Genomic DNA, 13,002 nt, shown 5'->3' on the forward strand with positions numbered 1-13,002 from the left:
CGGACCCCCGGATCAACGCTGATCCAGACCCCGGATTCCCCTCAGAGGACTCGACTTAATAGTACTCATCTGACTCTGTTAGTCAACACACCATGTTACCCTTGTTTCCAATAACTCTTGTTTGATGTTTCGCATAATGTTTTCTCGCTTGTTAAAAGTCTGTTTAAAAGCCCGTCATTGTGATGTTATATGGAGTTTATGTTTACACAGTGAGTCCTCCCTAAGGTACACTATTTTGACAAGGGTATCCTAGATAGGTTATTGTTACCCAATAACTGCCTTTAGATATGTCCGCTATTCTAGAGGTGTTGTTAGTCCTCTTAGACGCTGTTGATTTAAAACATGTTACTGTCGGTGTGTCCACTTGATTCTCAGATTTTTCCCTATACAAACCCTGAACCTCTAAAACGCACACATTTTATCTCTTCCTGACCTGACGAGAGACCCCCCCCAGTTGTATATAGTCGTTAATCCACTTTTGCGATGTTGCCCGCTTCTCTAGATGTCCCCCCCATACTTCACTTTATTATATTAGACATGATTTTATGCCATTTCAAATGATATGCCATTGTCCATATGGAATTTCGGGATATATCTCTTCGGCCTCTCCCTGGACATGACATCACCCCCAAAATGCCCCCTCAGATCACGACCCCTTCCCCAAGGTTCACCATACTTTCCCCTCTTCTAACTTGACAATTTTGTTAACTTGTTCTAGTCCGTGACTGTCACTTGGACTGCCAGTCACGACCCCCACGAACCCCATTGACACACAGGATGTGTCTTCCACATAGGTTTAAACCGGAGTTTGGGACCCCCATCTCCGGTCCCTTCTCTTCCCCTTCCTCCCCCTTCATACTAACATCTCTTCTGATCCCCCCTCTCTGCCTAGCTCGCAGACTTGCCTCATTAAGCTTTCCTTCTCTACACCCACCATGACTATCAAGATAATATCTTTAAATGTTAACGGTCTCAATGCCCCACAGAAACGCACCATGGCGCTTCAAGAATTAAAACGCCTGAAGGCTCACATAGTCCTCTTGCAGGAAACGCATTTCACACACTCGCACCCAAGCCTTACAAATAGAACCTTTCCGCACGCATTTTATTCCACCTCCCCTCATAAAACTAGCGGTACTGCTATCCTAGTCCACCAGTCAGTCCCATTAACTGTACATTCTACAATAACAGATGACCAAGGCAGATATACAATACTGATTGGATCTATTTCCCAAACGTCCATTACCATAGCGACTCTCTATGCTCCTAATGTGGGACAGGGATCCTTCTTTTCAGATTTCTTCGCTAAACTTTTTCAGTCAGCTAAGGGACACGTCATTCTGGGTGGAGACTTCAATGTCACGTTGGATTCCAAGCTAGACCGCTCTCCTCCGTCACCCTCCTCCTTGCGGACCTCTAGAGACTCTCGTCATCTCTGCTCCCTAATAAAGCTGTATGATCTCTATGACTCTTGGCGGGTCTTGTACTCTTCTGCTCGCGCATACACACATTTCTCCGTCCCTCACAACGTCCATACACGCATTGACATGATTTTCACAGATAAATCTTCCACCTCCTCCCTGCGCTCTTCGGATATAATCCCAGTTACCTGGTCAGATCACGCGGCGGTCTCCCTTAATGTGGATATCCTTCCCGCAGTCCGCCCTCATCGATCCTGGCGCATGCATGACACCCTTGTCACCAAACCGGAAAACTTACAGAAAGTGTCACAGGCAATCGAGGAGTTCAAGAATTTCAACTCCTCCCCGGATATCTCGCACTCTGTTTTATGGGAGGCTCATAAAGCCACTATCCGAGGCCTCTTAATTAGCATGTCATCAGCCCAGAAAAAAGTTAATTTAGCTCGGATTCAAGATTTCGAATCTGAGCTTCTCTCCCTCACCAAGAAACATCAACGCTACCCAAAACGCAAAACTTATCTCAGAATCCTGGCTGTTAAAGCTCAATTACAGCAACTTTTATCTACTAAAGCAGCCAACACCCTGAAATGGCTCCGCCAAAGATTCTATGAGAAAGGAAATAAAGCTGACGCCCTCTTGGCTCGTAGTTTACGCTCCAAACGGACCCGCAACAGAATTATTCATATTCTAGACGCCTCCTCCTGTAAGCAATTTGATCCACAGAAAATAGCTAACCGATTCCAGGAATTTTACTCCAAACTATACGACCTTCAAACTGACGCTCCCCCCCCTAGAGACCTCAGATCTCGTATTAAAACATTCTTAAATACTTGTGGTCTACCAGCGCTAAGCGTATCGCAATCTACCTCACTTAGTCAGGATATATCTACTGACGAATTAAAACATACGGTCAAATCTTTGAGAAATACCTCCGCCCCGGGCCCGGATGGTCTCACGGCCATATATTACAAAAAGTTGCTCCCTGTCCTTTCACCCATGCTCCTAGATCTTTTTAACCCGATCCTCAAGGGCCAAAAGTTTGACAGCGCCACCACCAGAGCCAATATAGTGGTGATCCCGAAGGAGGGTAAGGATCCTAGTCTGTGTGCAAGTTATCGCCCAATATCATTACTAAATACTGATTTGAAACGCTTCGCGAAGATTTTAGCAAACCGCTTGGCCGGTGTGATCCCCTCCTTGGTCCACCCTGACCAGGTGGGTTTCATTCCCAACCGCCAGGCAGCCGATAACACAAGGAAAGTCATCAACTTAATCCATGCTTCGAATAAGCTTAAAACCCCGGCTCTGGTGCTCGCGCTCGACGCTGAAAAAGCCTTTGACCGGGTTTCATGGCCTTTCATGCGCGAGGTTCTCATAGCATCAAACATCCAAGGTCCCTTCCTCAATGGAATTGCCTCTCTCTACTTCAACCCCTCAGCAACGGTCCTGACTAACGGATGTGCTTCTGCGGCTTTCTCAATTCGGAATGGTACCAGACAGGGATGCCCCCTCTCTCCCCTCCTCTTTGCCCTAATGATGGAACCTCTGGCTTCCAGGATTCGCCTCAACCCTAATATATCTGGTATTTCCACAGGTTTAAGATCGACGAAACTAGCCCTGTACGCAGACGACGTCCTTCTAACCCTTACAAACCCTCATGTCTCTGTCCCGTCCGTTTTTGCTGAAATTAACGAGTACGGTCTTCTCTCAAACTTTAAAATCAACCCCGACAAGACTGAAGCTCTAGCCCTTAATCTCCATCCGAACACCCAAACTCACTTGCAAGACACCTTCAAATTTCACTGGCAACCCCATCACATTAAATACTTAGGTGTCAATCTCACCAAAACATATGATCGTCTATTTTCGGCCAACTTTCCCCCACTAATATCCGCCCTGAAGCGCGACCTCAAGTCCTGGTCCCCAAGGTATATTTCTTGGATTGGTAGAGTTGCTTCAGTTAAGATGAATATTCTACCAAGGATTCTTTACCTTTTCCAGACTCTCCCTGTACGGGTCCCATCACTCTTTCTGAAAGATCTCCAGGCAAGCATCTCACAATTTATATGGTCCGGCCGTCGTCCTAGAGTTCGTCTCAAAGTTCTCTTTCGTCACGCCCGGAATGGTGGTTTGGGGCTACCATGCCTCCATAAATACTACCTGGCGTCACACCTCACCCAAGCCGTTCTCTCTCATTCTGCCCCCCAAACTAGGCTTTGGGTCGACACAGAGGCTGACCTCCTCCAGATGCTATCTCCCAGTATTTTGTTCTGGCTAGACCCTAAGGACCTCCCTCCCCTGCTCTCCCTCCCCCCTACAGTTCGTTTCTCTATTGAAATTTGGAGATATAGCACCCGCACTTTTAAACTCTTGTCTAATCCCAAGCAGATGTTCCCTCTATGGCATAACCCCTCTTTCCCTCCAGGGGTCAACCCGAAATCCTTCTCCCAATGGACAAAACAGAATATTTTGTTTCTTTCAGATATTGTCCCAATAGGTTTTTTTCCGACCTTCGCTGACCTTCGCAAGCGTTTCCATCTCTCGTCCTCCGTGTTTTATCAATATCTTCAAATTCGTCACATTTTCACCTCCTTAATAGACCCTCGTGCTCCTCACAATCGTTCCCCCCTAGAAACCTTCTGTAAAAACAAAACGTCTTCTAAAGGCTTGATATCTACTTTCTACTCTCTACTATTGAATCATAATCTGCCTGACAAGGAGACTCATGAGCTCCGCTGGGAGGAGGAGATGGCCGAGTCTCTGGATCCTGAGGAATGGACTGAGATACGTGAGGCAGTCGCCAAATCCTCCATCTGTACAAATATAAAAGAAAACTCCTACAAACTTTTGTTCCGGTGGTATTTAGTCCCATCCAGACTGAAAGCAATCTATCCGGCATCTTCGGACCTCTGCTGGCGCAACTGTGGCCAGCGTGGCTCCCTGTCCCACATCTGGTGGAGCTGCCCGAAAATCATCCCCTTCTGGAAAGAGGTAGCCGACCTTATTTATAAAGTGTCTAATCTAAGATCTCCATTCCATCTTTCATACTTTCTTCTCCCTCGACTACCCCCTGACACCCACAAAATTATGTGGTTACTCCCGTCCCATATCCTGACCGCAGCCAGATGCTTAATAGCCAAGAAATGGAAACAGTCAGAGAGCCCTTCTGTTTCAGAACTAATTCAAAGTGTTTGGCAAATACACAACCTAGAGCACATGACTAGTGTAGTTAATGATCGCCCTTACAAATTTCTCTCCACATGGCACAGGTGGCAAGATTACTTCTCTGCCACACCTTCCCCTTCTTAAAGAATGAAAACAATGTTACCTTAGTAATTGTCTGCGCTGAGTCTAGCTAGGCTCTACTTCCCCTTCCTCCTTCTTCTCTGCTCTTCCCCTTACTAACATTCCCTCCTCCCCCCCCCAAACTGTCTCCCCTCCATGTTCCACTTCTCCTATTTCCTCTCCCTTTCCCCTTCTCCAATTTCCCCTCATGGTACCCCGGATATCTCATAACCATATCTTTGTTGGCTCTCGTTTATCTGCATAATACTAATCCTACGGTCCATTACGTTTGTGGTGGCCCCGAGTTCTATGCCTCACCTGTTTTGCAAACTCTTGTTGTTAATATTGTTATGAATTGTTTGAGCATAACAAATACTGTACCGTTTATCTTTGACAAAAATCTTAATAAAAATATATTTAAAAAAAAAAAAAAAAAGTCAATTTCTAATAAAATACTTTTTTTTTTCTTGCAGAAAACTATTATTGTATTCTGTGTTCAGTTAAGCTAATTTGCCACTCTTGCCTACATTCTAATACGTGTTGACCATAACAGTACCAGGCTTTTAGTCATTAAGACTCATGATTGGATTGTTGCAGTACTGTGTTACCGACACACCACACCACTCCTGCTTGTTGTGGCTTAGAATGCTGTGTTTCAGTCGAGCAACAATTACTGCAGCTGATTTAACAACAAACATGGTGTTGCCTGCTGCTTTCAACTTCACTGCACATTTATTGAAAAAATTTTGTAAGGTAAGTTTTAAAAAAATATATATTTGAGACTAGCCATACCCCCAATGAAAATAGCCACTTGTCCTCCAATGGGAGAGTGAGGGGCCCACACTTGCAAAGGCCAGACTTAATACTGAGCCACTGCACTGGGATCCATATTGTACACTAGTCATTAGGGAATGAGCTCTGAATGGTATACTAGCCACCAGATCTCTGGGTTCTCTATTGTATAATGGTCTCAGGAATGGGTTCTGTGCAGTGTTACAGTTCTGGTATAATGGGTAGGGGCACTGATGGGGTATACTGTAGGGGATATTTATGGTTACAGAAGGGTGGGCACATTGTGCCAACTTCAGAATAAGCTGTTCCCTCCACTTCAAAAAAAGAACATTTGCTAAATAAATAAATAAATCTTTCTAAGCAGACAAAGCTACTGCTACAACTGTGAATACAGCTTTTGAAGTATCTTTTGTTTCATTTTCAAGACTGCTCACTAGCGTCTCGGTGGCCATACTCATAATTATAGACGTATATAACAAGAGCCTGCAATTATACACAGTACCTGCAACTGGCTAGAGGCAGGACATTGAGTGCGAAGTGTTATCTTGAGCTTCACTTGGGCTCCTCCATCTGAAGTTATCTGACAAATGAGATGTATGTAGCCAATGATAAATCAGGGCATCAACCCATTATGCAGTTGAACAGGGTTCATAAACTTCGTAAACTGTAAGCTCTTGGGGTGAAGATTGCATGCGATTTTTACTAAACGTATTCAGTCAGAATGGCATAATTGATGCCTACAATATTGTATGCAGTGATAAAACCAAACATTTAAATTGAACATAAAGAGGATCTAAAACTTACTTTAAATATTTAGATTTTTAATGGTTTCCCTGCATATATAAATCAATGTGTTCTTATTTCTTAGTACACTGGTTTCTGCATTTTAACTCTGCCCACAAATGTATGTAAGTAACAGGTGCTCTTTAAAGAGAAATGTGTAGACTGAAAAAAATTACTCCCTACTAATTAAACGGAATTTCAAAAGAAGAAATGACTGATTCTAGTACTATCCCAGGAGACGACAACAGTGCTACAGTACTGATATATAGGTCACTCTCCTGTGTCTATATAACTTGATTTATATGGACTGAGTAAATGGCGTTGTCTGAGACAATGATGAGACAGAGAACAGCTAAAACTCATCTAGTGTAGGTTGATCTAATTTCCTTTTCAGCTGCTCAATCTATCTCACCTCTAACCCTACTGCTTTCATCGGTAGCTACACCAATGGGAGATATAGGTGACTAGGCCACCAGAAATCTATCAGAATAGAAAGGCCTGAATCTGAGCACAAAAATAAAACTATAAGTTTGTAGATATGCATTTCAGAAAAACAAAGCAAAAAAAACCTGCAGTTCTTGCCGTGTCGCACCACGCTGGGATGCTTCTAATGTGCAAATATCTTGTGTACAGAATAAGAGTTTACAAACAGCAAGAGAGTTAATAAATTGTGTCCCTGCAGGCAAGCACACCCCATTGTACACCAGCACCACCAAAGTAATATGACTGCGAAATCATGTTATAAAGTCCAGGTCATTAGCGGCTACAAGCTACGTAATGCAGCATAAGGTAATTAATGTGCCTGTACGTGTCACAATTGATGCCTACATGTGGTGCATAGTGAACTAACTACAGAACAGAAGGAAGACTCACAGTTCTCTCATCAATTCTAAAAATAAGAAAGGTCATGGAAGCAGTTGCCCTTGGTCCTCCCTCCCTCCCCCCATCATTACCAAACAGGTTTGGCCTTTCTTGTTGTTGACTTTAAAGGCCTTGGGGCAAGCAGAGGATATCAAGAGGGATGAGGCAGGGGTGAGGCAGTAGGAGGTTGATTTGCCTTTCTCAATAAAGGTGATTTTTATGTATATGTAAATGTTACTAATGGGTATTGGATCTATTATTTTAAATGCTTTGGGTATTTCTGGGCGAGGTATTCTTCCATCATTTGGAGTACTGTCCCTAAAATCTACAAAAACACATTTCTAAATAACTCCTGCTTTCCCTCACAGTGCCCGACATTCCGCTCCTCCTGGGTACACACCTACGCAATTATCGTGCAAAACACACAATTCCGATATTGCAAAAGTGTGTACGCTCCCACAATCATGTTTTATGGTACCAAAACACCAAGCATCTGTTGATTTAGTTTTATAGAAATCACATCAACGATGAAACAATGTCTTTTTCAGCAGATGATCATGACAGATGAAGATCACAGATCTGAAGGTAAATTGTGTAGGTGTGTGCACATAAATGGTCATGCTCGTCAGGACATTGCATCTGAGGTATGATTGCATAGGTGTGTACCCAGCTTAACTGTTGGAAGAAACACTTCCTATATTTAATTTACAGAAAAGTTGAGCCAGTGAAAGAGATTCTATAGCACTAGAAACTGAAGTGCTGCAGCTTTGATATTTTATTTATTCATATTCTACACAGCATTTCTGGTCTAGAGGGAATACCCAAATTCCTGCGGTCTGTGTTGATCCTCTAGTCTATCAGTGCTGGTGATTGGCAGGTGTCTTAATATAGCCACAGAGGCCAGTTCTGCCATTGGGCCTGAGCGCACAACAAAAGACTAAGAGACTGATTGATATTTAGATGTACGTCCATTTGTTTATCATCATCATTTGTTTATATAGCGCCAATTCCGCAGCGCTGTACATAGAATATTTGTCAGTCACATCAGTCCCTGCCCCATTGGAGCTTACAGTCTAATTTCCCTAACACACACACACACACACACACAGTAGTGTTAATTTTTGTTACCAACCAATTAACCTAGCAGTATGTTTTTGGAGTGTGGGAGGAAATCGGAGCACCCGAAGGAAACCCACGCAAACACAGGGAGAACATACAAACTCCTCACAGAGATAAGGCCCTGTTTGGGAATCAAACTCATGAACCCAGCGCTGAAAGGCTGAAGTGCTAAAAACTAAGCCACCGTGTATTTTGTGTGAAATAAATCTGTACATGCTCAGATACGGGCCTTACTCCAATGAATGCAATTATATGTGTGTCATTTGTCTGAACACAAACGACACAACAGCCTATGGCCTGAGGGGTGGCATGGGGGAGGTAAGGAGTGGGTTAACATAGGCCATGTACAGTAAGGACCTGCCATGGGCGTTCTGATGCAGATGTGACTAATTAATGGGTTTACCGTAAGTACATTTGGTTTCAGCCGTATAATATGCACCAGCTACAGGCCAAATGTAAATGTCGATTGATAGTGATGACTGACACGGCATAGTCTTTGTTTCAAAAACTACACGTGTGTGTGCCACTATCTACCACAGAACATTTGTCTGCACTTAAGATATACTATAAAAATGCATTGTATGTATAGCACGCATTGAAAGCATCGTTATGCATTTAATTCAAAAAAGAAATAAAAAAAAATTCTTCTTTGAAAATCCATATTATATTAATGATTAACTGTTAATTAGTTGTTCATTTATTTTATAATAGAATATTTTCGTATATGTTCTGATGTGACCTTATAGTGCACTTGCTGGTGCGTATAGTGCTGTCTGTTACGTCTGTCTACTATGTAAGGCAAGTACCATTTAGGCAGAGTATATTTACACCTAGATCCAAAACAAAAAGTATCTTGAGATCCGTTTCGATTCCAATACGGTCAAAACTACGCTCAAGTTCTGTGCTCTTTTTTAAACCGAACATCAATCAGGCCCTAGGTGATAAATTTGGCCACAAATATAGGTGACCAAATTAACTAAAATCCAGAAATTTGATGCCAAATTTCTTCTCTGTGGTATGTCCCTGCAACTGATAGAGGACTGCAAACTACTGTAATCCAAACACTTGTACCGACATGACAATTAATAATTTTCATGGATTATTAATAGGCATCTGAGTCAGTTCGGGACCACAGATGCGGCCGATATGGGGCCGACTGGATGTGAGGGTGTTACACTTATCTTGATAAATTCTTTTATAAGAGAAAAAAACAGTAACGAGCTCCACAGAACCTGGACACTTTCAAGGAGGGGATACATTACTGATAGACAATAGAAAATTGGTTTTCACAAAGTTTGCTAGTTCAGTGCTTTTAGACCTTTTTGTCAGATGTTGCTATGTTATACTGAAGTAAAATTACAAGCATTTCATAAGTGTCAAAGGCTTTTATTGACAATTACATTAAGTTTATGCAGAGTCAATATTTGCAGTGTTGACCCTTCTTTTTGAAGACCTCTGCAATTCGCCCTGGGATGTCGATCAACTTCTGGGCCACATACTGAATGATGGCCGCCCATTCTTGTCTAATCAATGCTTGGAGTTTGTCAGAGTTTGTGGGTTTTTGTTTGTCCACCTGCCTCTTGAGGATTGACCACAAGTTCTCAATAGGATTAAGGTCTGGGGAGTTTCCTGGCCATGAACCCAAAACTTCCATGTTTTGATCCTGGAGCCACTTAGTTATCAGTTTTGCCTTATGACAAGGTGCTTCATCATGCTGAAAAAGGCATTGTTTGTCACCAAACTGTTCTTGGATGGTTGGGAGAAGTTGCTCGGGAGGATGTTTTGGTAGCATTCTTTATTCATGGCTGTGTTCTAGGTTAGTGAGCCCACTCCCTTGGCTGAGAAGCAACCCCACACATGAATGGTCTCAGGATGCTTTACTGTCAGCATGATACAGGACTGATGGTAGCACTCAACTTTCCTTCTCAGAACAAGTGTTTTTTCCAGATGCCCCAAACAATCTGAAAGGGGATTCATCAGAGAAAATGACTTTACCCAAGACCTTAGCAGTCCAATCCCTGTACCTTTTACAGAATATCAGTCTGTCACTGATGTTTTTCCAGGAGAGAAGTGGCTTCTTTTCTGGCCTTCTTGACAACAGGCCATCCTCCAAAAGTCTTCGCCTCACTGTGCGTGCAGATGCACTCACACCTGCCTGCTGCCATTCCTGAGCAAGCTCTGCACTGGTAGTGCCCTGATCCCACAGCTGAATCAACTTTAGGAGACGGTCCTGGCGCTTGCTGGACGTTCTTGGGCACCCTGAAGCCTACTTCACAGCTATTGAACCTCTCTCCTTGAAGTTCTTGATGATCTGATAAAGGTTGATTTAGGTGCGATCATACTAGCAGCAATATCCTTGCCTGTGAAGCCCATTTTGTGCAAAGTAATGATGACTGCACGTGTTTCCTTGCTGGAAACCATGGTTAACAGAAGAAAAACAATGATTTCAAACACCACCCTCCTTTTAAAGCTTCCAGTCTGTTATTCTAACTCAATCAGCATGACAGAGTGATCTCCAGCCTTGTCCTCATCAACACTCTCACCGGTGTTAACGAGATAATCACTGACTTGATGTCAGCTGGTCCTTTTGTGGCAGGGCTGAAATGCAGTGGAAAGGTTGTTTTTGGCATAAAGTTCATTGTCATGGCAAAAAGGGACTTTGAAATTAATTGCAATTCAACTGATCACTCTTCATGACATTCTGCATATTCTGGAGTATATGCAAATTGCCATCATATAAACTGAGGCAGCAGACTTCGTGGAAAATAATATTTGTGTCATTCTCAAAACGTTTGGCCATGACTGTACAGTGTAAGTACAGACATAGACCTATCTTTGTTTAGTGTTTGAGAAGACACCATTATATTGTCTGTTTCAGCCATTGTTTATTCCCACACAACTCAATGACACTGCTCTATCCTGTGGTCAGGATGACTCTGTCAGCACCTATAGAAGATGAAGTCTACCTTAATGATCTTTTGCTCTGCTTTGTACTCACCACCATTTATCCATGTCCAAACGCAACTTGGATGTAAGTTCCAGATTTAAAAATAGAATGCAGCTTGAGAGTAGTTCCGTCCCTATTCCAATCTAAGCATATCTCAAGATACGTTTTGGTTTGAATCTGGCCTAAATGGTACTTGCTGTTCGTAGTCACCAGCGTAAGCTATAAAAGTTCACATCAGATCAGTTTACAACTTCAAATTTAAAATAACATTATTAACAATATAATCATTCATAAAAATATTTTTTTTTCAAATATATATATTTTTTAAATGTTTTATATTAATGGTCTCAGAAAGTCTGTATATTACTTTAAATTCTATTTACACCTCGCTATTGTATTTTCCGCATAGTTTATTTGCTATATTTTTGCCAAGTTTTGTGACATGTATTATCCCTCCGCTGTTACAAATTAAAAAATTGCATACAGTTGTTCTGTGACTACAATTGGAAAGCATACGTGTACTTTTTAATTCAAGGACTATGCTGTGTCAGTTATCACTATCAGTTGGCATTTACACCTGACCTGTAATGGGTGCAAAAGATATGGCTGAAGTGTACTTACTGTACATTGCCTATGTTAGTCTATCATCATTTATTTATATAGCGCCACTAATTCCGCAGCGCTGAATTAGTTGAACTCATTCACATCAGTCCCTACCCCATTGGAGCTTACAGTCTAAATTCCCTAATATAGACACACACTCACACACATAGACAGACAGAGACTAGGGTCAATTTTGATAGCAGCCAATAAACCTACCAGTATATTTTTGCAGTGTGGGAGGAAACCGGAGCACCCGGATGAAACCCACGCAAACATGGGGAGAACATACAAACTCCTCACAGATAAGGCCATGGTCGGGAATCGAACTCATGACCCCAGTGATGTGAGGCAGAAGTGCTAACCACTAGGCCACTGTGCCGCCCTTACCTCTCCTGTTCCGCCTCTCAAGTTATAGACAGTGTCAGTTGCGTACGGACATGAATTGAATGCTATTGCGTTCGTTGTCATAAAGTCCTTCTAGACATGCACAGAGCTATTTCACATAAGATACACTACGCAAACAGGTGGACGCCAAAACATGAATCAGGCACAACATGTTTTATACAGGCATTGGAGATAATTCTTGCATTATTTTTTATCTTTTTCCTTTATTTTTACCTCATCGACCGTCTGTTCCGCCATCTTGATATCTGTAACCTGATATAATATCTGTAATTAAACAAATAAGAAACGTGTTTACTAATTAAATGATAAACAAACTTTTTCCTGACTGAATCTCTATAGATTATTTATTTATTCTTCAATCTACTACAGATATTCATTTGCAGATGCATTCATGTGCAGACATGGAGCGAGGTGAGCCCAGATGTTCTGCAGCGGAGAAGTTTGTACTCTCCAAAATACACGTTGTCACTTTATTCATTATTAGATTTACCACCAAGATTGAAACCATTCATTTGCATTATAGCATCAAGAAGATGATAAAATAACAATTTGATACTACCACACTGTGCCAAGTTTTAAATAAATGTCACCACTGGTAGCCCCTTGATATTTTCTACCTAAGGACTTCTTCCAACCCTGCATTGTTGAGTCCATCACATAAAGTTGTATATTGTTGTAACTATTTTTTACCCCATTTACTTCTTATTCTTCTTCATGTACTGCATGTTTACTTTGCAGTTTATGTTTTCACTCTTTTAAAAGGACACTAACCTCAAATATTGTTTT

At 42.0% G+C, this 13,002-nt stretch overlaps 1 protein-coding gene across 3 annotated transcripts in view; it reads right to left on the reverse strand.

Annotated features, from left to right (window-relative positions):
- IFI35 (interferon induced protein 35) overlaps positions 1-13,002 on the reverse strand; it is a 721,240-nt gene that overhangs the window by 33,562 nt on the left and 674,676 nt on the right. The window contains exons 2-3 of one of the 3 annotated variants that reach the window (XM_075177440.1): positions 12,430-12,480; positions 6,001-6,078 (exon numbers count right to left, since the gene is read on the reverse strand). The exons of 1 other annotated variant lie outside the window; for it this stretch is intronic. In XM_075177440.1, coding sequence (XP_075033541.1) covers positions 6,001-6,078; positions 12,430-12,453 — 102 coding nt within the window. In that variant the 5' untranslated portion in view covers positions 12,454-12,480. The remainder of the gene's footprint in view (positions 1-6,000; positions 6,079-12,429; positions 12,481-13,002) is intronic. One more of the 3 variants, XM_075177441.1, reaches the window with a different exon arrangement.

The sequence above is a fragment of the Mixophyes fleayi genome, chromosome 6 (assembly GCF_038048845.1).
Source record: "Mixophyes fleayi isolate aMixFle1 chromosome 6, aMixFle1.hap1, whole genome shotgun sequence".
Lineage (NCBI taxonomy): Eukaryota > Metazoa > Chordata > Amphibia > Anura > Limnodynastidae > Mixophyes > Mixophyes fleayi.